The sequence below is a fragment of the Hippopotamus amphibius genome, chromosome 4 (assembly GCF_030028045.1).
Source record: "Hippopotamus amphibius kiboko isolate mHipAmp2 chromosome 4, mHipAmp2.hap2, whole genome shotgun sequence".
Taxonomy (NCBI): domain Eukaryota; kingdom Metazoa; phylum Chordata; class Mammalia; order Artiodactyla; family Hippopotamidae; genus Hippopotamus; species Hippopotamus amphibius.
The window spans coordinates 13176171-13204095 of NC_080189.1; the positions used below are offsets into that span (position 1 = coordinate 13176171).

The following is a 27925-nucleotide window of genomic DNA, read 5'->3' on the forward strand; positions in this document are numbered from 1 at the left end:
CCTCAAGGTGGCAGTATTGCTGCTAATGGCTGATGTATTGTGGGGCTGATACAGTGGTAGCCAACCTCCTGAGTGCTAAAGTGCCCCTCTCCTCAGCATAATGATTTAAAAGTCATTGTACTGACATCAAAACAGACACACAGACCAGTGGAACAGAACAGAAAGCTCAGAAACAAACCTACACATACGTAGTCAATTAATCTTTGACAAGGGTGCCAAGGACACAAATGGGACAAGGATAGTCTTCTGTTAACCATGTTAGAAAAATGTGGATATCCAAGTGCAAAAGAATGAAACTGGACTCCTATCTTACACTGATCACGAAAACTAATTCAAAATGAATTAAAGACTTAAATGTAAGACCTGAAACCATAAAACTCCTAGAAGAAAACACAGGAAAAAGCTCCTTGACATTGGTTTTGGCAATGACTTTTTGGATTTGACACGAAAAGCACAAGCAACAAATGCAAAAATAAACAAGTGGGATTACATCAAACTAAAAAGCTTCTCCACAGTAAAGAAAACAATCAGCAAAATGAAAAGGCAACCTACAGAATGGGAGAGAATATTTGCAAATCAAATACCTGATGAGTTACAAAATGGATTAAAGACCAAAATGTAAGGCCAGACACTATAAAACTCCTAGAGGAAAACATAGGAAGAACACTCTTCGACATAAATAAAAGCAAGATGTTTTCTGATCCACCCCCTAGAGTAATGGAAATAAAAACAAAAATAAATAAGTGGGACCTAATGAAACTTCAAAGTTTCTGCACAGCAAAGGAAACTATAAGCAAGATGAAAAGACAACCCTCAGAATGGGAGAAAATATTTGCAAATGAATCAACAGACAAAGGATTAATCTCCAAAATATATAAACAGTTCATCCAGCTCAATATCAAAAAAACAAACAACCCAATCAAAAAATGGGCAGAAGACCTAAATAGGCATTTCTCCAAAGAAGACATATGGATGGCCAAGAAGCACATGAGAAGCTGCTCAGCATCACTAATTATTAGAGACATGCAAATCAAAACTACAATGAGGTATCACCTCACACCGGTTAGAATGGGCATCACCAGGAAATCTACAAACAGTAAATGCTGGAGAGGGTGTGGAGAAAAGGAAATGCTCTTGCACTGCTGGTGGGAATGTAAACTGATACAGCCACTATGGAGAACAGTATGGAGGTTCCTTGCAAAACTAAAAATAGAACTACCATATGACCCAGCAATCCCACTGCTGGGCATATACCCAGAGAACACCATAATTCAAAAAGACATATTCACTCCAATGTTCATTGCAGCACTGTTTACAATAGCCAGGACATGGAAGCAACCTAAATGTCCCTCAACAGATGAATGGATAAAGAAGATGTGGTACATACATACAATGGAATATTACTCAGCTGTAAAAAGCAATGAAACTGGGACATTTTTAGAGACACGGATGGACCTAGAGACTGTCATACAGAGTGAAGTGAGTCAGAAAGAGAAAAACAAATATCGTATATTAACACAAAAATGTGGACTACAGAAAAATGGTACAAATCAACTGGTTTGCAAGGCAGAAATAGAGACCCAGATGTAGAGAACAAACATATGGACACCAAGTGGGGAAAGCGGGGAGGGTTGGGGGGGGAATGAATTGGGAGATTGGGATACCAAATAGTACACTCTAAATATATGCAGTTTACTGTAAAAATTTAAAAATTAAAAATTAAAAAAAATACCTGATGAGTTAATATCTAAAATATATAAGGAACTTATACAACCAACAGCAAAAAAAAAAAAAATCCAACAACAAAAAGAAACCAAGCCCACAAATATATTGCTTTAAAAATGGACAAAGGACCTAAACAGACATATTTCCAAAGAAGGCATACAAATGGCCAACAGGTACATGAAAATGTTCTCAGCATCACTAATTATCAAGGAAATGCAAATCAAAACCACAATGATAAGCTGTTAGGGCAGCTTTTATGAAAAAGATAAGAGATAACAAATATTGGCAAGGATGTGAAGAAAATGGAACCCTTGTGCACTGCTGGTGAGAATATAAAATGATATAGCCATTACAGAAAATATTGAGTTGGCCAAAAAGTTCGTTCGGCCTTTTCCATACGCTATTACAGAAAAACCCGAATGAAGTTTTTAGCCAAACCAATAGTATGGAGTTCCCTCAAAAAATTAAAAACAGAACTACCATATGATGCAGCAATCCTACTTCTGGGCATATATCCTGAAGGAAGCAAAATCAGTATCTTGAAGTGAGATCTGCACTCCCATGTTCATTGCAGCATTTATTCACAATAGCCAAGATGCTGAAATAATCTAAGCGTCTGTCCACAGATGAATGGATAAGGAATATGTGATGTATCTACATACAATGCAATATTAGTCAGCTATGAGAAAGAAGGGAAACCTGCCACTTTCAACAACATGGATAAACCTAGAAGGCATTATTCTAAGTGAAATAAGCCAGACAGAGAAAGACAAATTCTGTATGATCTCACTTACATGTGAAATCTGAAAAAAAAAATTTTTTTTGAACTCACAGAAACAGAGAGTAGAATGGTGATGGCCAGATGCCAGGGGGTGGGGGAAATGAGAAGATGCTGGTCAAAGGTTTAAAGCCTTCATTTATAAGATGAATAAGTTCCTGGGACTAATTGCTAAGAGAGTAGATCTTAAACATTCTCACCACACACAGACACAAAAGGTAACTGTGTGAAATGATGGATGTGTTAATTAACCTGATTCTGATAATCACTTCATGATATATATGCATATCAAATTATCACACTGTACGCTTTATATATATACAATTTTATTTGTCAATTATACCTCAGTTAATTGGGGGAAAATACTAAAAAATAAATAAATAAATAAATAAATAAATAAATAAAAGTCAAAGTGCTCATGACTCTGAACTTCTCTGGCAGATTCCTATGTCCATGTGGGCTGCCTGGACCACCAAACTTCAAGTGATCTATGAGAGGCAACAGCGATTACAGAAAGCTAGGTTCTCTCCCTCGAACTCTCAGCTGAGATCCATTACAAGGAGAACTTGTTCCCAGGACAGTGCAAGTTTTAACATATGGCTGGAAACTGGGAGAGAAGACCAAAGATGAGAAACCCAAGGAAAGATGGGGGGATTTATAAGAGAGAAGATGGAGAAGCCTGTGCTTGAAGAAAAAGATGTACAGAGAGAATTACCCAGTCACTAAAGACAGGGGTGGGAGACTGTTTAAAAGGGATACTCAAGGCAAAAACAGCTACAAAAACAGCAATAATAAAAGCAACAATAAATATACTAATTCAGGCAAAAGGCAGTGCTTCCTCGAGTGCAAATTTCATAGATGTTTGCAATCTGACAGCCTTGGATTGGAAATCACCACACTGTCACCTAAAACCATGTACACAAGTAATTTAAGCTCTCTGACTCTTAGTTATACAAAGCATAATCATATCTACCTCCCAACTGGGGCGAAAAATTGCATGCAAAGTGATTGGCACACAGACAGACACACAGGACATGTTCCCTGTGTGAGCTTCCTCATCTCGCCCACACCCGCGCCATGGGGATGTCCAGTATCCTAAGTATGGCTGTACCTTGCTGGCAACCCTGATTCCACCCAACATCCACACAGGCCCTTTACCTCCACTTGACTTTCCCAGTCTAGAGAACTGTTGATAACGATATCGGGAAAATCAGGCCAGACCTGGGAAGAGAAAAAAATGTTTAAAAGCAATGGACTAGATAATTTCCTTTATATAGCATTTCCTAAGAAACTATTATAAACCATTTCCTAGGGGTGATACTATTTTGATTTTCTTGTAGGATTGATCTAGAGAAAAGGGGGTCCTGCGGTGCACATATATTCCTTTAAAATTCCTTAACAGTGGTGACAAATACTGATGGAGAAAATGAGAACTTCTGACCTCAGAGTCCAAATGGAAAAGAAAGAAAAAAAAATGTACAAACACACTAACAGTGTGGGGGTTAGTGGATCACCACTCAGAGCATACCTTTCCCCAGACAATGCTTCCATCATTCGGATCTTTGATGAAGACATCGTCCTCCACACCCCGTGTGAATGGGGGATAGGGCTTTGTCTCGTTGCCAGAGATGGCTGGGTCCTGAAATCAAAGCACAGGTCAGGTGAGGACACCAAAGCTGGGGTAGAAAAAAGAACTCATCAAAATGGAAGGCATCGGCTTCCACCTGAGCTGTAGAGCTTCTGTGAATCCGGGGAAATGCACTTTTCTTATTGAACCTCAACTTCTCTGCTCATAGCATGGAAGGAAACACAAGTATAAAGCTTTCTCCACCAAAGCCCGTTCACTCTTCTAAACAGACTCCACCCGTCCACATAGGGACTAACCAGAATGAGGATGACCCGCATCCCGTCGGCCTTCATTCGAGTAACCAGAGCTGGAAACCCCTCAAACTTGGGGCTGAGGGTGAAGTCCAGCTGCCGTTCCATGTAGTCGATGTCCGAGTACTGCACGTCCTGGAAGAGGGCAAAGGAAACTTGCAAAAAGGCCCAGTTCCGCGTGGGAACAACGCTCCACTAACCAATGGTGACTATCGGATGGTGTCTTTTTGATTCTTTCAAATCCCACCTCTGTTATTTGTTAGGTATTAGGTTCTGGCAAATTCACCCGATTTTCAAATTTTCAGTCGTAACATAGAGAAAAACTAAGTTAGCAAAAAAATAGGCTGATGCTACCGCAATGGTAGGGCTGTGGAGATAAATGGAAACAGCAGAGGAAAGTGCCTTGTAAAGGGCCAGTGTGAGGAGCAGCTGTGGTTACCGCCCACCCCCCCCCCCCCCCCCCCGCCCCACCGCCGCCCCAAGAGGCCGCCCCTGGTATCAAGGGCTCATACTCAGACAAAATAATATAATGTAAACTATCCAGTACTAACACAACATGGACAGTAAATCTACTAACAACAAAACAAACAAACTCACCTGTAATTGCTTTGTCATAACCAATCCTGGGGATTATCAGATACAGCTTTCTTATTAAGAGTAAACTATTGCATGCTATACTTTTCATTAACAAGAATAACCGTACACGATAGAAAAATCAATAGAATAAAATTAAATATGTCAGTGGTTTATGGGACCAATTCTCTGATTAGTGGACCCCTCTTGTCTTGGAGTGAAGGCGGAGTTTGTATCCTCTGGAAACCAGTCGCAAGATCCCTACGTTCCACCAGGAATTAGCTCAAAGCTGTGGGAACACTAGGCTGCAGAGCTGGCAAAGCCTGGAAGTGAGGTTATATCTACACACACAGTGGTCTGACTGAATTTGGGTCAATTTCTTTTAATTATGCAAAACTACTGTTCGGGCAACATTTTTACAGCAGCAAGGATGTTTTTGACTAGATGTTGTGAAGTCACGTGCAAGGAACAGAAGCACGATCTAGCAGAAAGAGCCCTGGAGCTGGACCAGTGTCCTCCTTCTTTGGCAAATCACTGTGACTCTTCAAGTTGGGGACAATGACCCCCCCTCCCATATTACTACTGGGTAGGGGTGAGGCTGAGTGTGATACTGTATGAGAAAGTGCTTTGTAATTTTATAGAACCTGACAAAAATCAGACAAACTAATCCAGATATAGAGATGAGGGTTGGTCATGGGGTCCCAGAGCCAGCACCCCATGGACTGACAACGTACGTAGGGGATCTGGGCAGCCACCATGTCATCATACAAGCTGGCAATCTCAGAGTCATTCTTGTATCCATAGCGACACAGCTGAAACCCCAAGGACCAGTAAGGAACCATCACCGGCCGACCAATCAACTAGAAAATAAACAGAAAATTTAGTCCTTAAAAAGAAGAATCTGGGTTAAAGTTGTACACAAAGTAATAAGAATATTTTTCCAGTGCCCCCAGTTAGACAATCAACAAATTCAAATCCAGAGAAAAACTAAGGATTCAGAGCCACTGGGATAACTTGGAAAAAGCTTCCTGCCAGACTTGACCTCTCTCCCTAGGAGTTTTAGAAAATCTGATTTTACTCTGATTCCCAGTGCCAGGTCCAGCTTACTGGTTAACACAAAATTCAGAAGCAAAATGCCTGGGTTACAATATAGGATCCAATCTCTGCTGGCTATGTGACTCTGGGCAAAAGTGAAACAACCTCTTATATGTCTGCTTCTTCACTTGTAAATCAAGGATAATAATATATTTGTTTCATAGTGTTTTTGTGAAGACTGAATAAGTTAATGTATGTAAAGTGCTCTGGCATGCCTAAAGTAAGGTATCAGTGACATATAGTAAGTTTTATGTCTGTGTTTTTTGCTGCTGCCAAAGCAACTGTCATGACCACTATGACCACAGTCACTACCACCACCCTCACCACCACCACCACCATCCTTACTACTACCACAGTCACCACCACCACCACCGCCATCCTTTCTACCACCTCCCTCACCACCACCACCACAACCATCCTTACTACCACCGCCCTCACCACCACCATCACCATCCTTACTACCACCATCCTCACCACCACCACCACCATCCTTACTACCACCTCCCTCACCACCACCATCCTTACTACCACCTCCCTCACCACTACCATCCTTACTACCACCTCCCTTACCACCACCATCACCATCCTTACTACCACCACCCTCACCACCGCCATCCTTACTACCACCACCCTCACCACCACCACCACCGCCACCACCATCACCACTGTTATCACTGCACTGCCAGCTACCACTGGTGGCACCACTACGATTGATTCTTCTGCTATTCTGCAATGGTCTGAGGGGCTATGAATTTAATGCTTATTAGATGTATTTATTGTTCCTTATTCAATAATATACCTGTCTCCCAGAAAGATCAACAATTACAGTTACCATCTAAGAACTACAGAATGTGCTGTATAAATACTTGGTGAACCATTTGAATTCCCTCCTACCTCAGTGTACTGCTGAGTGACAAGCTCTGGAGTTGGCCCCAAGAAGACATAGAAGTCCAGAATTCCTCCTATGGTACGGTATGTCAAGGCAGGCAAGGGCTGGAATGTGACATCTGGAAATGTAGGGAAATACCAATCAATATGGAAACCTTCAAGTGAGAAATTACCCCTGGAATCCATACATTCTCCCTCTTCCTATGCCTCCTTATTGCAGAGTACTGAGAGAAGGTATTTTGTACTATACCTAACACAGAGTTTAAAAAGTTAAGTGAAGGTCTGCTGGGTTTGTGCCTGGATTTTTTTTCCCTTTGATGCACTTATTACCTTGTTGTATGTTTGTCTTTCTGCTCTTTTAAAATTGTTATCAATTTTATTTCAGAATAGCTTAAGACTTACAAGAAGTTGCAAAATAGTACTAAAAGTTCTCTTGGACACTTTACCCAGTTTCCCCCAATGATAACTTCTTACATAACCATTGTACGTTGTCAAAACCAGGAAACTAACGTTGACATTATACTAGTAACTCAGGTATAGGCCTTATTCAGATTTCACCAGTTTTTATAATCATGCTTTTTAACCCCACTTCCTGATTTTCCACCCCCTTTCCAATACATCATGCACATTTTTACACCCTCATACCCCAGAGTGAGTGCACTGACCCACAGCTTCATCACTAATTCAAATTATATAAATAGCTCCCACTGGCTGACCTCCGGGATACTTGGGTCTCGCTTGGTTTTGCTGTCCCTTCTTACCTTGTTTATGCCAAAGAAGAGTTAATTCTTACTACTACATGTTACGAAACTGAAATAAACAGAAAGGCTAAAGAGAATGAAGAAAGAAAATAAAAAGCACTGTCCACAAGATAATAATTTTGACTTCAGGGGCAACGTGGTCAAACACATTCTAACATTCCTCAAGAATGACTGATTCACAAAAATAAGGGGAGATGCTGGCATCACCTTACCCATGGCGTTGCTGTTCAGCAGGAGCACTCCATGGGCACTGCCGTCCTCCTCCAACGCCATGTAGTAGGGGTGGACCCCATAGGAATTCTTCTTGTACTGGGAGCATCGTGGGGGGAAGGGGCAGGAAGTTAAAAGACAAAGGTGGAAAAGAAACAGAGATTGAGAGACAAACTCAACAAATTGATAAGCTGTGTCTAGTCTTCTCTGTGACATAGACACATAAGAAACAAAGAAGCCCGAGGATTGGCCTACTTGTCTAGAAGCAGAATGTGACCATCCAAGTGGAGTGTGGGAAGATGAAACACGAAGTATACACAGTGTGTGTAGACGGAGGCAGACACAGATCCCACACGCTCTGCCCTTACCCCCGGGGGTTCGTCTCGGGCAAACATCCCCCACGTGTTCCAGTTCAAGTCCCTTCGAAAGGCTGTGTGCTCAGTTTCCCCAAAGCCATAGAGGTACTGGGAGGGGAGGCGCGTGGAGATGCGGATGAACATGTCATTGAAGGTGAAGCCAAGCATCTGAGAGTCCCAACTGCAACACACAAGGGTACGTTTGCAAGAGAAACAGGCCGTTCTAATAGCTTCAAGCAGCTGATTTCTCAGGGAAATCGAACTCTTGATTTCCTCCTCCACCCAGAACCCTGTTGACTTCCTACACGAAACATAAAGTCTATACGATTAAAATAATCATAGACGCCCTCGCTACAAGCCCAGGAGCCAGGCTCTTTCTTCTATTTTCCTCTATCACTACCTCCTTCTAGTGGTCCCTCCAGAATGCCAAACCCAATCAGTCTCACCGTCTCAGCTGCCACCACTTCACAGCAGCCCTAGTCTCCACTCTTGCCCCACTACAGTCCATTTTCTACGCAGCATCCAGAATGATTATTTTTCAAGCATCTCCCCTCATGTCAACTCCTGTCTACAGTTCTTCAGTGATGCTCATTGAAACATCTTGTGAAGTCTTCAAGGACATTCCTGATCTGAAGTCACCCGAATCCCAGCCTCATCTCCCCCCACTCACCTCCTTACTTACAATACTACTCCAACCGCATTGGACATTCTTCCCTTTAATAAGGCATGTTTGCTCCTGTTTCATGGTCTGTGCACTGACTACTCAATTTGTCTGAAATGTTCTCCCTCCTTCCCCATCTCCACAAGGGAGGCTCCTTCTCCTCATTTAGGTCCTATTTCAAACATCACCTCCTTGGAGAGACCACAGTATCAAAAGCAGTAACCTCCCCATAATTATCAATTACCCTGTTCCTACATAACACTTGTCGCTATCAAAACCTCCACATACTTTACCTTAAATTATTTTTTGTTATTTCCTTATTATTTTTGCCATAAAAAGAGAGACCTCATCTTCTATAACCACCTGATATGGAGAAGGCACCCCATAAACATTTGTTGAATGAATCCCTAGGTACATGCAACCGCCTCAGGAATTATTCCCAGGCCACTAAAGCTTTCTCACAAGAACAGAAGGGAATAACTTATTCCTGAATCTGGAAATGGACAGTGTGTTGCTTTGAGCAGGATATCTCCAAGGACAATGGACCTAGAAATGATATAGGTAATCATCAACTCCACGTCAGACTGAGAGCCATTTACATTACAGCGCCTGTGCTCTTCCGGCGAATTTCAATCCCAAATGGATTCTTCTTAATGAGGACATCATAAAGACGACTCTCAGAGGTGCTGGATGGAACCATGGGTGTGTTGAGAGGGACTGGAACTTCATACCGGTTGTTGTTGGGATCATAAATCTAGGACCAGAGGAAACAGATTGTAGGCAAGTACAGAAACCTATACTTTTAGCAGAAACTTGATGTCTTTGACAAAGAGGCTGAAGGCTATATTTGTCTTCTTTAAGCTTACGGTACTGGAAATTTAATTAACAAATCAAAGAACAAAGTCAGATTTCCCATTTTGATCTGAGTCTGCCATGTCTCATTTTTAAAGCCTCCTTTTACAGAATGTCTCATTTTACAGAAACAAATTCCTTTGATATTGGTTCTACCTTGGGAAATCAGTCTGGAATTTATGAATATACTCTTTATTACTTTGTGTGTGGGTGTGTGAGAGTATGTGAATACCTGAAAACTTTCCTGAACTGAAAAAAAATACCCCCAAAAAACATGAACTCTACTTGATTAAAATAATCATAGATGTTCTTGTTAAAAATGGGGTCTAAACTGATTCACTGAGTACTTACTATATTCTTGCCTGATACTGTACTAGACACACGGATTACTAAACTGAGTAAGACGCAGTTATCACTTTTAAGAAGTTTACATACTAATAGAAAGAGAGAGAGAGAGGTGCCCAAAATACCGCAGTGATACACATTAATGCAGAGCTATACAGAAGTATTGCGAGGTTATAGGGAAGGAAATGTCTAACAATGTTTCTGGAAGACTTAGTTTCACGGGGGAAAAGGCTGAGTCTTAAAAAACTTTGCAGCCATTAAACAAGCACAGAAAGGAAACCAAGTGCTTCCTGGCAGGGATATAAATGCAAAGGCACAGAGAATTAAACGAAAGAGGCAACTCCCACCCTCTCTATCCCACCCCTCTAGATCATCACCAATCATTGAGTTGAGTAAGTAGGCATACACTAGGTAAAAGCTGCGTGCATGGGAGGAACAGCCTCTGTTAATTCCAAACGGGGAAAACACTGTTGCAAAGAACACAGGTGAGAATGTTGAATAATTCTAGCAGCTCAAGTATGGCTAGCACACAAAGTCAACAAGTGAGGATAGAATAGGAGATGGGGACCAAATCATGACGAGAAATTTGAAGCTTTTACTCTAAGCAAAAGGAACTAAGGTAGATAAGCTTCTTTATTGTTGTTGCTGCTGTTATTACTCACATTTCCCTGTAACTATGCCCTTGGATAGTGCCACACATCACCCAGTAACTGTGGATTTGGTCACATGACTTCTTTTGGGAAAATGGAACAATAACAAATTGAATCGAGTGCTCATGTCTACTTCATCCCCCTTGCAGCCCTGCCCCTACATGAGAACAAGACTCATGCTAGCCAACAGGAAGGTGAGTGGCTATGGAGAACAGAGCCAAGTAGTCCCAGAAGCTATCCCAGACCAGCGGACAGTCAGCTAACTCCCAACACGGGTGAGCCCAGCCAATCTACAGACTTGTGAACAAAGCAAATGCTTATTACTATATGCCACTAAAGTTTTGTGGGTGCTTATAACGTAACATATGGAATGCAACAGATAACTGAAACAGGGACTGAGGCTCACCCATGCGGTTTAAGCAGAGATGTCACAGGGCCAAGTGTTTTTTTTTTTAAAGACTGTGATAATGAATGGTGAATAGAGCTGGAAATCAACAATGGAGGCAAAATTTTTCAGGAAGGAAACCACAAAGTTGGAATTAGTGCCAAAAGGAATAGAGAGGAAGAAACATCTGAAAGCAATATCGGGTGCTAGAGCCAGTGGAACTTAGGCCCTAATTAGATACACTCAGAGAAGAGGGAGGATTTCAGGATGAACTGTAGGCCTCCTGCGAGGATAATTACAGATACAATTAATCCAGATTTAAAATAGTTTAAGAGAAATCAGATAGGTATTCTTCTAAGATCTGTCTTTACTTTTGTTGAGGACAGAAATAATCATTTCAGAAAATGGTACTTTAATACTGAAAAGGCAAAGGCCATTTTTACGGGGATAATAAATAGAAATCAGAATTTTAAGATCACTTTAAAAAGATAAAAACTACCCAAATGATTAACAAAGGAACATAGGAAGTAAGGAAGAACCCAGTTTCCTAAGATTAAAGACATAGTATCAGATTTTTTAAAAATGGCCTTCCTGGATTCAAATCAGTGGTTTTGAATAGGTCTTTTCCTCTCCTCTTCATTTACTGTTACTACTGTTTTGTTTCAGTTTATTTCTCTCCTTGTAATCTGAAACTGCTTAGATGGAAAAGTACAATAAAAAAAGTTCTATAAAAATTAAAAAAAAAAAGAAAGAGGTAACTATTTTGGAGAGCACTGCTGTATAATCAGGAGGTAGAACAGGAAAGAATTAAATCTGGAAACTTGGTCAAGTTCATTTATTTCAAACCCATTAGGCACCTACCACATGCCAGTACTATGGTGAGGATAGAAAGTGAGGACAAAAAGATAAAAGAGTATCATCCCTGCATTAGAAGATGTGAAAGAACTCATAGTCCAGGTTGGTATCAGATTGTCAAGAACCTTTCAGGCAATGCCACACTGACTTGAGTCTTTACTCTCTCAAACCTTTGAGAACTTACTATCTCCTAGGCTTTGCATTACACTTCAGAAGCACAAAGATGAAGCGACAAATTCCTGTCCTTGAGAAACTTACAATTTAATAGTGAAAAAGACATCAAAAACAGCCCATTGCTTGTCCTGAGATATAATTAAATCTTAGGAGAGAAAGAGATCAGTACACCCTTGTAGGTATTTCATATCCCAAATTCAGTGTCCAAAAAGGAACTTGTCATTTTACTTTGCCTAAGCTCAAACCTTTCCAGTGTTCCCTTCCCAGTTAATGGCACCACCATCTGTGTAGAGATACAAGCTACACACATGGTCATCATCTTGATGCTTCTCTCTCCCTCATCGCCTGCTTGTAATCTATCACCAGATCCCATAATGCTACTTCTCACTCTTCTGTACCTGGTCTAAGCTCAGTCCCTCATCTGGATTTCCTAACTGGTAGCCTCCTAACTTGTCTTTCTTTTCTCACTCTTGTCCTCCCAACCATTTTCCTTACAGTAGACACAGTAATCATTTCAAAATGCAGTTGATAACAGGTCTCACTGTCCCATCAACGGTCTCCAGTTACTCTTTGGAGTATATTGTAGCATGGCCAACTTAGAAGAGCAGACTGATTTCAGGGTTCTATAACCTTGAATAGCAAAAAATAATGGAAATGAAAAGTGCCAAGTAGGTACTTGATACGTATGCTGTAAACACATACCTTAAACTGCAGCATGTTATCCTTATGGTAGATCACATTCAGACGGAGGGAGTTCACAGGTGCAGAGGGCAAAGAGTAGGAATATGCAGAAGACTTTAAGGAGATGACAGCTGTGGCCCCATGTGAGTTATACTGAACATCACTGACAGAGTAGAGATCATTGACGAAATAGCAAAAAGGGACTCCAGGAGAACCGGGCGCCTGAAAAGTAAAGCCAAATCCAGCTCAGCATGAGTTCTAAGATTATCAGTTATAAAGGGGCTAGAAAAGGCAATTCGCAGGGAGATGAAGATAAAACCAGTCATTTTCTTATATATCCTTGGTAGTGACATACGTTTTCATTTCTGGTCTCCCTGTAAAATATTTGTAAAAAAAAAAAAAAAGTCCCACTCCCATCCCTACTTATTCTTCACATACAGACAAAAACTCAGATGACTTTGCAAGTCTCTCATTTCTATGGGTTTCATGTAGTGATATAGGCACTGGTGCTATGCTCACGAAACTGTAGATTAAGTGTAGAGGATTTTACAAAATTACAGTGAGGTACCATCTCACACGGGTCAGAATGGTCATCATTAAAAGGTCCACAAGTAGCAAATGCTGGAGATGGTATGAAGAAAAGGGAAACCTCCTACACTGGTGGTGGGAACATAAGTGGGTGCGGCCACCGTGGAGAACAGTATGCAGGTTCCTCAAAAAAACTAAAAATAGAGCTAACATGTGATCCAGCAATCTCACTCCTGGGCCTATATCTAGACAGAGCTATAATTCAAAAAGATATATGCGCCCCTATGTTCATAGCAGCACTATTTACAACAGTCAAGACATGGAAACTACCTAAATGTCCATCAACAGATGAATGGATAAAGAAGATGTGGTGTGTGTATATATATATATATACACGTATACATATATATACCATGGAATATTACACAGCCATAAGAAAGACTGAAATAATGCCTTTGCAGCAACATGGATGGACTTAGAGGTTAGCATACTAAGTAAAGTAAGTCAGAAAGAGAAAGACAAACACCATACTGATATCACCTATATGTGGAATCTAAAATATGACACAGATGACTCTATCTACAAAACAGAAACAGACTCACAGACATACAGAACAGACTCGCAGTTGCCAAGGTGGAGGGGAGGTGGGGAAGGGATGGATTGGGAGTTTGGGGTTAGCAGATGCAAACTATTATATAGAGAAAGGATGAACAACAAGGTCCTACTATACAGCACAGGGAACTATATTCAATATCCTGTGATAAACCATAATGGAAAAGAATATGAAAAAGATTGTATATATATGTATAACTGGATCACTTTTCTGTACAGCAGAAATTAACACAACATTGTAGATCAACTATACTTCAATTAAAAAAAAAAAGAGTAGAGGATTTCAGCATGGTTACCTCCCAGACACAGCCGCGGGCAGTACAATTTTCTTCAGAAGCACCATTCTCATCAGGATAACAGTCTATTTTTTCTGCATCCCTTATCTTCACATCCCACTCCACCGTGTATGTTCCTCCCAGGGCAAGATCGATTTCTGTGATAAGGGCCACCTGTAAGAATGGGGGAGTATCAAGGGAATGTATCCTCAGGACAAAGACCTTGCAAGGTCTGAAGCTTCTTTTAGGAAAGAAAATAGAAATCAGACCAGACTCTCAACAGTCTACGTAACATAGCACTGGAGCTTACATGAAGAGGGGTTGGGGGTGGGGGTAGGGGGGCATGGGCAGGGATCAAACCAGTAACCACAGGGCAAATGGCACAATTCTATCAGAATTTGTACATAACATTTTGAAAAGAATCCGGTCAACTACAACCTTCTGTAATTACCCCTTTTCTTTCCTCCCCTGACTCCTCTTCCTCTTCCTTATTTTGTCAGGAAGGCTCTCTTCTGCAATCCCCTTGTAGCACAGCACACACAAGCATGAGGTGTCACCCCAAATGGAGCTCGACTTCTTGACCTCCATTCCCCAAACCAGCATCCCCCACTGGTCTGGAGTGGGAGCAAGAGCACAGAAATAAGAATCTCGTGGCCTGGGTTCTCCCCTCCATTCCACTGTGGAAACTTAGACAAACTATTTCAATTCCTTGTGTCTCAGTTGCAAAATTGGTGAGTTGGCAAAATCATTACATTTCCTTCCACTTCTAATATCCCAGCCTCTTCATTTCCTCAAGCCCAGAGCCTCAAAACCTGAAACTTTGAGTCCCATTCACTAATTCAAATATTTAATATTTTTCTATGTGTTTTTTCTTATGGTTGCCTCTTCTTTAATTAGTCTTTTCCATAGTGAAAGTGCTCATGTGTCTAGAGTCATAAAATCTCATGCTGAGGATTATCATCTTTCTTCCAGTTTCTCCCCAGTCTACATTCATCTCGCACTTCCCTGTACCTCAAACACTTGCCCCCTCCCCCGAACAACACTCTCACAAGGCACATAGTGATTCAAGGATCAATACGAGACCCTTTGAAAATTAGATCAGATCCTTCTTATTTTGACACCTAAAACCTTCCAAAATCTGACCACAAGTTAATCTGTCCAAACTGACCCCCTTCCAAAAGTGGATCCTACCTATTCTAGTTTTTCAGTACTCACAGACTAACAAAAAGCTATTCTTAGTCCCGAGATTGGCTTACTCTGTTTTTCTTTTTTAATAAATTTCTTTATTTATTTGTGTGTTTACTTATTTATGGGCTGTGTTGAGTCCTCACTGCTGCACACAGGCTTTCTCTAGTTGCGGTGAGCGGGGGCTACTCTTTATTGCAGTGTGTGGGCTTCTCATTGCGGTGGCTTCTCTTGTTGAGGGCTCTAGGCACACGGGCTTCAGTAGTTGTGGCACATTGGTGCAATAGTTGTGGTTCATGGGCTCTAGAGCGTAGGCTCAGTAGTAGTCGCACAAGGGCTTAGTTGCTCCACGGCATGTGGGATCTTCCCAGTCCAGGCCTCGAACCCGTGTCCTCTGCATTGGCAGGTGGATCCTTACACTGTGCCACCAGGGAAGCCCAAGACTGGCTTATTCCATACATCAACCTTGATTGCTTTATCTAGGCAAATGCCCTTTCTAGGAAAATGGCGCCCATTTGTGGAATATACTGCTAGCTGCCTGCCCTATGTAAAATTCCCTTCTTACTATTTCAGTTTAGAACACTGAAGTTCCCAATTAAGAACTATTTTTTTGAATCCATGTAACACAGCTGTGGCCATTAATAGGTAAGTGCAAGTCCATTGCCAAGTGTTTCTTTTGTGATTTAAGGGGCCTGCCCCTCCCTTCCCTTCACCTTCACCTTTCCCTTTTCCTTCCAGCTTCTTCTTCTGTGTTAATTTTTATTTATTCTCTAACAAGCCTAGAGTGACTGAAACTAAACCACCACTTCCAATCACAAGAGAAGAAAAGACCTCAACCCTAACAACCCCGAGCCACTGAACCAGTGCCAGCAACTGACCACTTCCTAAACTTCCAGTCAGAAAAGGGAAAAAATCCCAATTTGTTTAAATTACCATTTTGCTGTTTCCTGTCACTTGAAGCTGAACAAATCTCTACCAGATGTATCATCTTTCAAGGTCCAGCTCTAGCCCTGATGTCTCCGAAGATTTGCTCAACTACTCCATCAAGCTTTAAACATAAAATTGGGCAGAATATAAGTTAATATTTCCTAGAGGTAGGGTTGGGTTGCCTGTCCCTTTCCCAATAGCTTCATGTGTCTCTCTACCACCTAAATTCAAACGATAAAAGAGTTCCTTTGGTTGTATATTTCTTAATATATTTATCAAACATTTAACTGGTTTATTTCTACATAAGCATCCTTCAAATGGCTTGAACTTTGCTGGGCACATAACCAGCCATAATGATACTTTATTTCTAACTTCCGAGCATATGCATCCTCCTGTATGTTCTTGGGACAAAATGGCAAAGGTCTCCGACATATCATTATGGCAGAAGACTAAATGTCCTTATTTTCTCCATATTTGGAAGGTTCCTCACAAACCATGCTGACCCAGCAGCTCCCAGTCCCAGATCATTTGGAGCATGTGGCAAGGAGTGTGGGGAAAGGACTCCTCATAACACTGAGATTTCAGAGGAACCGACTACAGCCTATTCAGGAACATCGGGCCTCATTAAAAGTGATAAAGAATTATTTTATTATTATCACCTAACCAAGTAAGTAGCCATTAGCTAAGCTTATCAAATTCTTTGACATAAAGTATTTCCTAAAAATGTATGTGTTGGGGACTTCCCTGGTAGGGCAGTGGTTATGAATCCACCTGCCAACGCAGGGGCCACGGGCTCGAACCTTGCTCCGGGAAGATCTCGCATGCCGTGGAGCAACTAAGCCCGTGGGCCACAACTACTGAGCCCATGTGCTGCAACTACTGAAGCCCACGCACCTAGAGGCCATGCTCTGTAACAAGAGAAGCCACCTCAATGAGTAGCCCGTGCAATGCAATGAAGAGTAGCCCCCATGAGCTGCAACTAGAGAAAACCCACATGCAGCAACAAAGACCCAACACAGCCAAAAGAAAAAAGAAAAGAAAAAAGAAAAGAAAAAAGCATCTGGAAATTTTAATTAATGGGAATCCCACCTCCCACCTCAAGCCTTCTAGATCAGTCAATCAGCAGCTTTCAGACCCAGTTTCCCTCTAATCCTGTTCCTGACACTTCTGACTGCTCTTCTGTTCCAGTCAGATCAGACAGAAGACTGAGGGACAGATAAGGGAACAAAAATAAAAGGACCAGTTTGCTCCTCCCATGTCTCAGCAGCTCCCTCGTTCATCCCAGCTCTGGCCCACTCTTTATTTTTCTCTGTCCTAACCCTCTGACTTCTCCACCCCGCATCGTCCGAGTGTCCTCTGGCCCTTCAGAAACCCATGCAACCTTGGTGGGAAGGAACATCATAAGCTATGAAGAATTCTTGATAAACTATCTCCAAAATGGGGTTTTACCTGGAGGTTAGAATCATAAGTGATTTTAGGAGAAACTTGAATTTGGACATTGTTGTGTTTCACTATAACATTGGTAGGTTCCTGGGTCCCAAGGATTTTAATCTCTTTAAATGCTAAATTATTGGGGTCTGTGTAGGTTGACTGCAAAATCTTCACATCCAAGCGGTTCTGCAAAACAAGTAAGCACAAAGATCTGCCTTGAATACACAGATTTTCAAATCACTCTAATAATTCATCCTAGACCGGACACACAAAACTGCTCTGAACACCTCTTAGCTGTCTCTGCTAATGTGGGCTCAAGTACAAACTTCTTTCTCCCCTGAGGGGGAAAAAGGAGAGAGAGAGAAACACATGTACGGAGAGAAAAATATTTTAAAACTTTATTTAAAAAGATTGGCTACTTTGATTTATCCATATCATTGCCTCTTTTTACTAACACGAATGATTCAATTATTAGGTTAATTCATAAACTGAAATGTGTTCACCTATTGTCATAAATGAAGCTACAAATATAATTACACACATACACAAACACATATGAGCTAATGGTCAGACAAAAGCCCACACTTAAGCTTCATAAAAACATACTACTCACTTGGGTGACGGAGAACTCACATAAGAGATAAACTTTATTGGCCACAGTATCTGAAAGTGAGATTAAAACAAGTCAGGCTCTGGTCTGCCCACTACAGAAGAACAAATTTCATCCTGGCGCTCCTTGAAGCTACATGTTGAAAATGACAAGATTATCGATATAGTTTCCAAGGCCAAGCCACTGTTTGCCCTTTTCCTTCCCACCTTAACCTTGAAAAGCTTCCCTTCCAAGTGCTTCCAAGGCATGTGTGTCAAGTGAACCTATTTCCTAAGCTTGAGCCACAAGTGTTGTTAGTGTATTAGAGGCAGACAAATGTGCTAAGAAGCACGGCTAGATACGAGCAAACCAGAAAAGTGTCTTGTCACTGCCTCACTAGCAAGGGTAGGTTTTACACATCATCCATCTTTGTTCATAAGTGTTTGGAGGGAAGATATGTGCACTGAAAGGCAGAAACAGTCTAGAAAGCATTTCTTTCAGGTGCCCTTTGACAAAAAAAGAGAGCCTATACATACAGCTGGCCAGTAGGAGAATTCTAAGAGGTAGAGATGTGTTTTCCTTTCATCTGTGGTCTATCTACCACTATTTCTGAACAGCACAACCAAAATCAAAATCTTTCTCTCAAGTGGTTAGTGCTACTGGGCCTCGTGAGATTTCTCCCGCCAGTGAATGACCAGCAGGAGTAACTCAAAGATGCAGGTTTGGAAGCAGCAACATTGGGCTCACCTTTCGTTTCCCCATCATCCCAGAAAAGTTCGCCTTTTGCTTCTCTGTTGTCATCCAGGGCAATTATAAGACCAAGAGGGTTCCTTCGACTGTAGGAAACAAGATTTACGTGAGAGGCAAAGACTTGGGACTCAAAGAATTTTGCTAAATGAGCTGTGAAGGATTCTATCAGATTTCAGATGGGAAGGTTACTAGCAGCAGATGGCTCTGCTTTTCTTCAGGCACAAAGGCAAAATCAACAGGGGCATCATCCTCTAAAATCAGTAATGTCACAGGAGACAGAAATGCTCCAAACATTAGCAGTAAACATCTATGTCGGAGGCAAGAATTTAATCACCAGAACCACTGCAATAGCTACAATAAAAGCTGCTGGCACTATTATTATTTCCAATATAGCTATTAGAAAAGAAAGAAATCCGAGACAATCATTGGCTCAGCCTAATCATTGTACAGCTGATACCTGCAGGAGGAGTATTCACTGAAGTCAGGAGGATATATTTTTCCCTGCCCAAGAACCATGTTGACTCAGAAAGCAAGAAAACCCAATAAGGTCCATGTATAGAATGGCAATTTTCCTAATTTGATATGTATTATTAGTTCATTTCGAGAGAGAAAAAGAAAACATTCTAATTATCTGCTTTATAACTTAGAATAGGAAACCCAAAACACTACTCAAAAGATGCTGAAATAGCTGGACATAGAGAGAGAAGGAGAGAGAAAGAGCAACGGCATTTAAATCTCTGCTTATTTCGCCCCTCTTCTAGACCACCTCCCAGTTTCCTGCTCCTCCTGCATCTCTCACACCCTCTATTGTATTCTTTCACAGTTCAGCTTTCCACTGTGCCCTGTGCAAGCCAGGGTCCATTGTCAACAAAATCATCTGCTTTCATTTAACACTCATGTAATGAGTAGCTTTCATTGCTAGGAAGTCTAAGAGATACAAAAACAAACAGACGACAACTCCATTGATGATCTTAAATATTATAAGAGAGATTAAACATATTCACCAAATAGTCAAAACAGAAAGTAAAGAGTGGCACGAAAGTTAAAATCCTTCTAGGAGTCCATACTGACACTTTCAGCAGTATGGTGGCCTAGATACTCTAGAGGATGCTGCGTACTCTGAAGGGCTCACCCACTAAAATACTACTTGGCCCTAGATAAATTAAACACATGATTCTTGAAGGGTGCTAATGTGAAATCCAAGTTGACAGCAGTCCTGGCTTGTAACCAAAGAGCAGGCTAATCATCTCTGAGACCTATATTTGGATCCTTGAGATCACCACATTTGAAAAACCAAAAAATTACTAAATATATCACATAACAAGCCAACACGAAAGAAAGCTGGCAAAAACAACTAACAATAGATTTAGATTCCACTAAGGGTTTTAGATAATAGAATCTTCAGATACCAAATATAAAATAACTATGATGGAAACATCACAATATTAAGGGGAAAAAAGTATTAAAAAATAAGCAGAAAGTTGGAGGTGGCAGCACTCCCTCTGCTGGAATTGTTGGGGAAGATTTCTCGCAGATGAAACCTGAGCTTAATTTGGAAGATCACTAAGAACGTATCAGGCAACGAATGTTGAAAAGGGTAATAAGTGCTGAAGCCCAAATTCAGGGAAATAGATGAGTGTGCATGAAGAATAACAGATTTGGGCCATGGCTGGTCTGTAGGTGTGTAGTAAGGTGTGTCAGGAGACACAGTTGTTAACTTGAAACCAGATTATAATTGGCCTTGAACACCCTACTAATGATAGAACATAGACTTTGACCTGGGAAGCAACAAGTTGAGACCTTCATTTTGGAAAGACAGTTTTGGTGTCAGTATGCAGAACAGCATGAAGCTGAATAGTTAGAGAGAAAGAAACCAGGTGGTATTGGACGTATAAGTATTTTCCATCAGTATCACAAAAGTCTAAATTAGAAAAATTATGGCAGTAAGGAAGGTTCAAAAGAAAAAAATTTCTAACCTCCGAAAAACTCCCTGTCTATTAAAAGCAAATAAGCTAACACATATAGAGACACAGATGTGAATGTGTGCCTCTTTAGTACAGATGGGGTCTGTAATTAGAGCATCAAAGAATCGTCAAAGAGAAATGAGTGACATGAAGGAGATTTTAAGTGCACAGGAAGTAATTTTTGAACCCTGTTTTGCATCACGAGAAAGAAATGGCTCAGTGGGTAGAAAGGAACAGGAAATGGAGGTTCTAGGGGAGTGGAAAGTGGATCCCACTCCCTAGAAATAAGAATGAGGAGTCAAGGCGGCGGGGGGGCGGGGAGTCAACAGACCCTGTTTTTCTGGAGTTGAGACTTTCGGGGCTAAAACTGCAATGGTCCTGGAAAAACCAGGGAGATGCACCACCCTGACAGTATATTTTGAGGAGAAAATCAGGAGGTTTAAAGAAGGAAAGGCTTAAGGTCTTTTAAAATTCATTTGGATGCAGCTCTAAATCACAGCTTCCCCAGTATAGGCCGGGGGGTATTGTGAACAGATTATGGAAAACATCATTTGGAAGAGGGAGTAAATGGAAAAGTTTGAATTAATGTTGACCAGTTAAACTTGGGCACAGAGCTCATCGTGTAAGCACAGTTCCTGGAAACCCAATACATTTTTGGGGTTGGGGGGATAAATAACATGTGGTTTATTCACACAATGGGATACTATACAGCCATGAAAACCAACCATGTACAAATGCATGCAACAAAAATCTCACATACTGTTAAGCAAATAAGCCAACACAAAAGAATACATACTGTTTGATTCTACTCATATAATGTCCAAAAACAGACAAAACTAATCTATGCTCTTAGAAGTCCAGACAGTGGTTACCCCTGGGAGGCAGCAACTGGAAGGGAGCAGGAGGGGCTTCTGGGGTACTGGTAATATTGTTTGATATAGGAGCTGATTCTATGCATGTTCCCCGTTTGTGAAGAATCACTGACTTTATATATATATGCACAGACATATACGTACGTGTGCGTATATATGTATATATGTTACTCTTCAATTAAAAAGTTAAAACAACATGATGTGCCTCTGGCTGGATACCCAGCTCAGCCTGAAGAGAGGACTCCTCTCCTGGCCGTCCTCTCAACAGCTAACTACCTCCAAACAGCATCAGCCCCTAATATACAAACTGGACTTGCTATAGGTGGGGCTGCTAAAGGAGCAGGCCTCCCCAAACGTGAAGTCCCAGTTTAAATCTCTGCCTTCCTGCCTGTGGCTTATCCACTTTTTACCCTCCTCCCTAGCACACTCAAGTGCCCTCCTGCTCTCTCTGCCCCCAAACCTTACTCAGGAGTAAATGCCTCTCTCAGGGAACATTTAAATACGTATCAAGGCCTTGAACCCAAAGGATGGAACTCCAATGGTCAACGTTTCCAGTTGCAGGTAGCTGGAGGCATGCAACGTGCACCTGCAGTGCAGGCGGGACCTGGGGATTATGGGGTGTTCAAATCTTGGCTCTGGCTATGGCAACTCTGGGTCCTCTGTCTCTTGATTTCCTCATCATTAAAACAGGGATAATGGTGCTTACCTCCTACAGTTGTTGTAAGGATCACATATAATACATTTAGAAAACTGATGGGCATAAGGGAAGGACTTAGTAAATGTTAGCTGTCAATGCGGCTTTACTCAGGATACGCTGTCGCCAAGGACCCATGGCCAAGGGTAGGTCTAGGTAGCAGAGGGCTTTGGAGCTCACTCAAAGGTCTCGCCATGCAAACCCAGGAGGGCACTCGTGGGTGCCCCACACTTAACCCAATAAATTTGATAGTATTTATGAAAAAAAAAAGGGCCTGGGGAAATCCAGGGAACAGAGTGTGATGACCACACACGCACCCACACACACACACGCCCTTCCTCCCCACATTCCGTGTAATGCTTCAGCATCTTCCACATGGGCCACAGATGGGAAGAGAAACAACTAGGTTTGTCAGCCTCCCCCTTAAAGGGAACCCCCAGCCACGCTGTACCTGGCCACAGTGGTCGTGGCCGGCTGCTGTGTGGGGAAGATGTAGCCTCCTCGAAGGTGAAGTCCAATTTTGTCTCCAGGAAGTTCCATCTCTGCTTTTTGCTTCCTCCACTTCACTCGGCCCCCCTGAGGCACGCGGGCAAATCAAACACATTGGCATGAGCACACCACCTCTACCTCTTAACCACAGGCTGAGTTACCTCCAGCTCTTTCCTTCTCCCACCAGCTGAATTGCTATCTAGTCTGGCAACCAAGCAAGAAAAGGGAAAGAATTTAAGAACAACAGGTTCTGTGATCAGTTGGAGGCTCGGGAGACATTATGTCATGCTGAGGCTACTTGACATATGTTATACTAACTGATAACTTTCTGAACAAGAATCTGACTCATAACCAGGTTCAAATTGTCTATCAGCCCCAATATTTGCCCATGAGCCATTCTATTTCCGTCTTTATTTTATTGCTGAATAAAGTATATGAAAGTATCTTTTTCAGATTTCATCATAACTGATGTCAAGTGACCCAGGTTCACTTTATTGACTCTGCTATGAAATTACTGGAAACACTATAGAAACATTCTCTCTACCCAGAGGTATCTTGTCTATGCAGTTTGAAGAGTTAAGAAAAGTCAGAGCTACTTACAGTCTCATAGTCGTACCAGACGGCATCAGGTACATATGCTGTCACTTTCTCTGCACCCTGAAATTAAAAGAAAACATTGTCCTTCACGGCCCAGACTCCGAAGGGGATAAGATGGATTTCTTAGCATTCCCTAGGGAACTTCTTAACCACACACTGAGAATGTGTAAATGGCCTTTCTTTTCTCTGTTATCCACTCGTGCTTTTCTTCTAACAGAGGCAATAGCTTGGCAACTCAAAGAAAAATCCCAGATGGAACCATATTATGAAGAAGAAGAATATTTAAACACCTGTTGTGGTAAAAATTCCAGCTTTACATTGCGTACTTCATTTAATCTTCCCAACAGTCCCCAGTGATAGGTACTATTAGTATCTCACCTTACAGCTGAGGAACCAGCACGTAAGTTCCTGCAGATGGCACTGATACCAAGTGGGAGAGGCAGCAATCACACCCAGATCAGCCTGACTTTATAGTGAGGGCTGGGTCACTGCTCCCTCCTGCCTCTGCCTCCCGGAGCAAGTCACAGTCTGCTATGAGATTCTGACTACACTTAGGACCATTCTGAAACCCAGAGTCACCCATAGATGCTTCTACACTGATCAGAAACTTGGTCAAGGACAAAAGACTTCTAGAGACAGAAATGTGTACCCATCAGATATCCATCTTCCCGAGACTCCAGCTCACTGTCTTCAGGGCTGCCCCAGCCACAGATGTTGGAAATGGGTTTGGAATAGAAAGAAGACAAATGGTTCCAAGAAGAGAGGGGTCTGGAGGCAGCGGGAACAAAAGCAGAGACCACCCGGTGTGGCTCTGTGGGAACACTTGCCTCAGCCAGAACTGGGGTGATGAGGAGGCCGGGCCCCCATAAAAACTGCTGGTGCACGTCCCAAGTGTTGCTGTCCTCGTAGAACCTAGAGGCCAGAGAAATGCTCACTGAGATCTGGGCCAGCGCCTTCTGGCAGCTCTTCCCACGCCTGTCTAAAACTTGCCGGCTCCTGCCTGGCACAAATTCCCCAAATTCTCCTGTGATATCTGTTCCGTCCCTACCTCCCCACTCCTGCAGCAGAGCCGCTTTCCCTAGCCCCTGCACCCTTCCGCCAATTTGGACAGAAGTTCCTATTTCAGTATCTATGCTAGGCAGTTTCCAGGCTATAATTCTATTTGCCATAACCCCCTTAAAAAAAAAAACTAAAACAAGCAAGAAATTTTAAAACTTCAGCTCACTATCCAAAAGGAACTGGATCTGATCACCAAAAAAAGAGCAGACAAAAAATTTACTCTTTTCTCTTTTAGGATACCTACCTTTTAATAGAGAATTCCAGGAGACAGCAAAAACAAACAAACAAAAAAACTCACCCACAATAATGACTATACAATAACATAAAGCCTGAGGGCCTAAAACGTCAGACACATAAGGGAATTAACTGTATTTTGATTTTGACAAGAAAAATCTCTTTTTTCAGACCATAAAATTATTGCGTTAATTTTTAATAAGCGAGACTTGGATTGCATGTTTCTTTTGATGTGATACGCCCAACATAGACCTCAAAGATGCCCCCAGTGATTACCAGCAATATATCCTTCAACGTTCAGGCACTTTGGTTTTCAGAATATCTGTGCTCAAAGCTGTTAGAATGAATTCACTTGAAAGCCAACCGATAAAACCGGTTGAATTCTATGTCCCAACTGAGGTTTATCTATATAGCACCAAACATTTGTTCAACATAATATCTCTATTTTCATGCCTTTTTCTTTTTTTTTTTTTCATCATGTACACAGAGCATGACTGTCCTGAGAATTGCTACCAAAGGCATGAGAGACTGGGGCAGGGTGCCTGACTAAATCACAGCCTCTGTCTCAGGCCAGCTCCATACACCTCCCAGCACCATCTTCAGCCCTCAGGTTTCTAAACAAGGCTTCCTTGCTTCTTATTCTGCCAGGGCCGCTCAGGAGAAAGCTACTCACCCTGCAGCCACCAGAGGGTCCCACAGCATTAGCTAGGAAGCAAGGACACACCCTCTCCCAGCAGAAATCCCCACCAAGCCTCACAGCAGCTTCCCTGAGCTTCCGGCCCCAAAACAGGATTGCCTGGAAACCCCAGAGCCACATGCTGGCTGATATTGTAGAGGCACCAGTTCATACCACATGGCCAGCTCTAAGGAAAGTCTCTTAAGTGCTCTTTTTTTAAGAGTCAAATTAGAGATGCTCATTGGCTGACAGTAAAAATTCTGAATTGTGGACATCCTCCACAGCATTCTTATTTACATTCTCATGTAAATGAGAGGCTTATTCCTAGAGCCTGAATATGATGCTTTACAAAGGCGACCATCAGGTTCAAATTATTAAATCCTTTAAATTAAGACTAAAGACACTAAGGATGAAAGAACTTAAATGATTTGTCTAAGGTATAGAGTTAGTTGGTGGACCAGAGAAAAGACTCCAAACCCCACAAGTTTTAGTCTGGTTCTCTCCCCCAAAGGGAACAGGCCATAATACTGAAATACACCTAAAATAGTACATAGGCAGCAATAGCCTTGCAAATACCAACTGGTTATTCAAGTTAAAAAAATGTATATCTGAGTAACTGTTCGGATTGTTTTAATTTTCACTCTTACGTATATTTTTAAATATTTATCTATTTATTTATGTTGCTTCTGGTCTTAGTTGCAGCATGCATGTGGGACCTAGTTCCCAACCAGGGATTGAACCCAGACCTCCTGCATTGGGAGTGCAGAGTCTTACCCACTGGACCACCAGGGAAGTCCCTTCACTCTTATATCTGATGATACTGTCAATGGTACCCAGTTACAGTAACAAAATTTCTTTGGGCTAGGTGAACTTACTCATGCAGAAGGGGCCTGGCCACTGTGTCCCCCCGGCTGTGAGCACGGTAGAAGAGGGTGTAGAGATAGGGCAACAGAGTATAGCGGATGTTCAGGTAGTGCCTGGAGGAATTCAACAGCAGAGAGTCAGCTCCAAAGGAGGCAGGATCCTGGGCCTGGGAAGAAACAAGAGGTTACAATGGTCATTTGGTTGCAGATAATAGAAGCATCTGGAGAAATCAGACCCCATTCATCACAACCAAGAAATTTGTTCCTACAAGACCTGGGGCCTACCTTACAAACTTTGCCTCTGAGCAGTAGGGTTGGGCAAAGGGAGATCATTCCACCAAGTTGAGTGGCCATTCTTTACCCTGCAATGCATCCCCCTCATTCATTCTGGGGGTGCTTTCTCCGTAGACTGCCATTTAAATAACTTTGAAATTCATCCTCATTTGATTCTCATTACAAAATGAGCAATGTAAATAAAGTGTATAGAGGTTTGATTAAAAACCTTCACAGACTCGCCATTTCCTTGACTCCCGCAGTCGAGACAGCAGAGGCTGCGGCCGCAGGGCGTTTTAACGACACATCCTGAGTTTTGGTTAATTGCAAATGGTGGTCCCAGTTAGTCTAAGCGAAGCACCAGGTAGGAAGCTGGCTCAACAGATGTCCTGGCAAGGATGCAGGCAGATCCAGTGCTACTGTACACCACGTCTACTTTGATCCTGTCTCCTGGGAGACTCACCTTGTAGCCCTGGCCATTGTGATTCCTGGAAAATGGATAGAAGGCTCCCAGCTGCATCCACCTCCTGCAGAGCTCTTCGGAAGCATCCAACATAAAGCCACATATGTCAGAACCCACCTGGAAGGACGCACAGACAGCGACAGCATGTGTATCTCACTTCCATTACCGCCCCCTACTCCTGGGCTTTGCTTTCTACCAGGGACCTGCCAACTGAACTGGGCTAACCTCTTCCTGAGAAGGCTGACGTAGTGTGATGGAACTGGGCTATATCCTATGTCCACTCTTTACTGCCAGGTGACTTCAAATGAATGACTTAGCCCTTCTGTGCCTCAGTGGCCTCATTTTGTTCAAGTGGGCACTCTAGGGTTTTAGGAAATGAGATAATATAAGTAAAACACCTGACGCACAGTAACTTTTTGGTGAATCATAACTAGAAATACCATTGATGTCATTACTTTGACCACAGCACTAGGAGCATTAATTTTCCAAATTGGCAGAGACTTTGGTGGGGGTGAGGTGTGGAAAGCAAGGTGTTTCTGTTATTATATATATGTTTCCCTCCACCCTCACCACGCAT

At 42.1% G+C, this 27925-nt stretch overlaps 1 protein-coding gene across 2 annotated transcripts in view; it reads right to left on the reverse strand.

Moving 5' to 3' along the window:
• MGAM (maltase-glucoamylase) overlaps positions 1-27925 on the reverse strand; it is a 77855-nt gene that overhangs the window by 22904 nt on the left and 27026 nt on the right. For both annotated transcript variants that reach the window (XM_057732735.1, XM_057732734.1), the window contains exons 16-33: positions 27349-27465; positions 26625-26779; positions 24608-24692; positions 23784-23840; positions 23146-23270; positions 19162-19250; positions 18439-18488; positions 17844-18011; positions 14304-14456; positions 12889-13089; positions 9525-9679; positions 8277-8445; positions 7911-8007; positions 6944-7056; positions 5689-5814; positions 4388-4516; positions 4032-4142; positions 3662-3724 (exon numbers count right to left, since the gene is read on the reverse strand). In XM_057732735.1, coding sequence (XP_057588718.1) covers positions 3662-3724; positions 4032-4142; positions 4388-4516; positions 5689-5814; positions 6944-7056; positions 7911-8007; positions 8277-8445; positions 9525-9679; positions 12889-13089; positions 14304-14456; positions 17844-18011; positions 18439-18488; positions 19162-19250; positions 23146-23270; positions 23784-23840; positions 24608-24692; positions 26625-26779; positions 27349-27465 — 2163 coding nt within the window. The remainder of the gene's footprint in view (positions 1-3661; positions 3725-4031; positions 4143-4387; positions 4517-5688; positions 5815-6943; positions 7057-7910; positions 8008-8276; positions 8446-9524; positions 9680-12888; positions 13090-14303; positions 14457-17843; positions 18012-18438; positions 18489-19161; positions 19251-23145; positions 23271-23783; positions 23841-24607; positions 24693-26624; positions 26780-27348; positions 27466-27925) is intronic.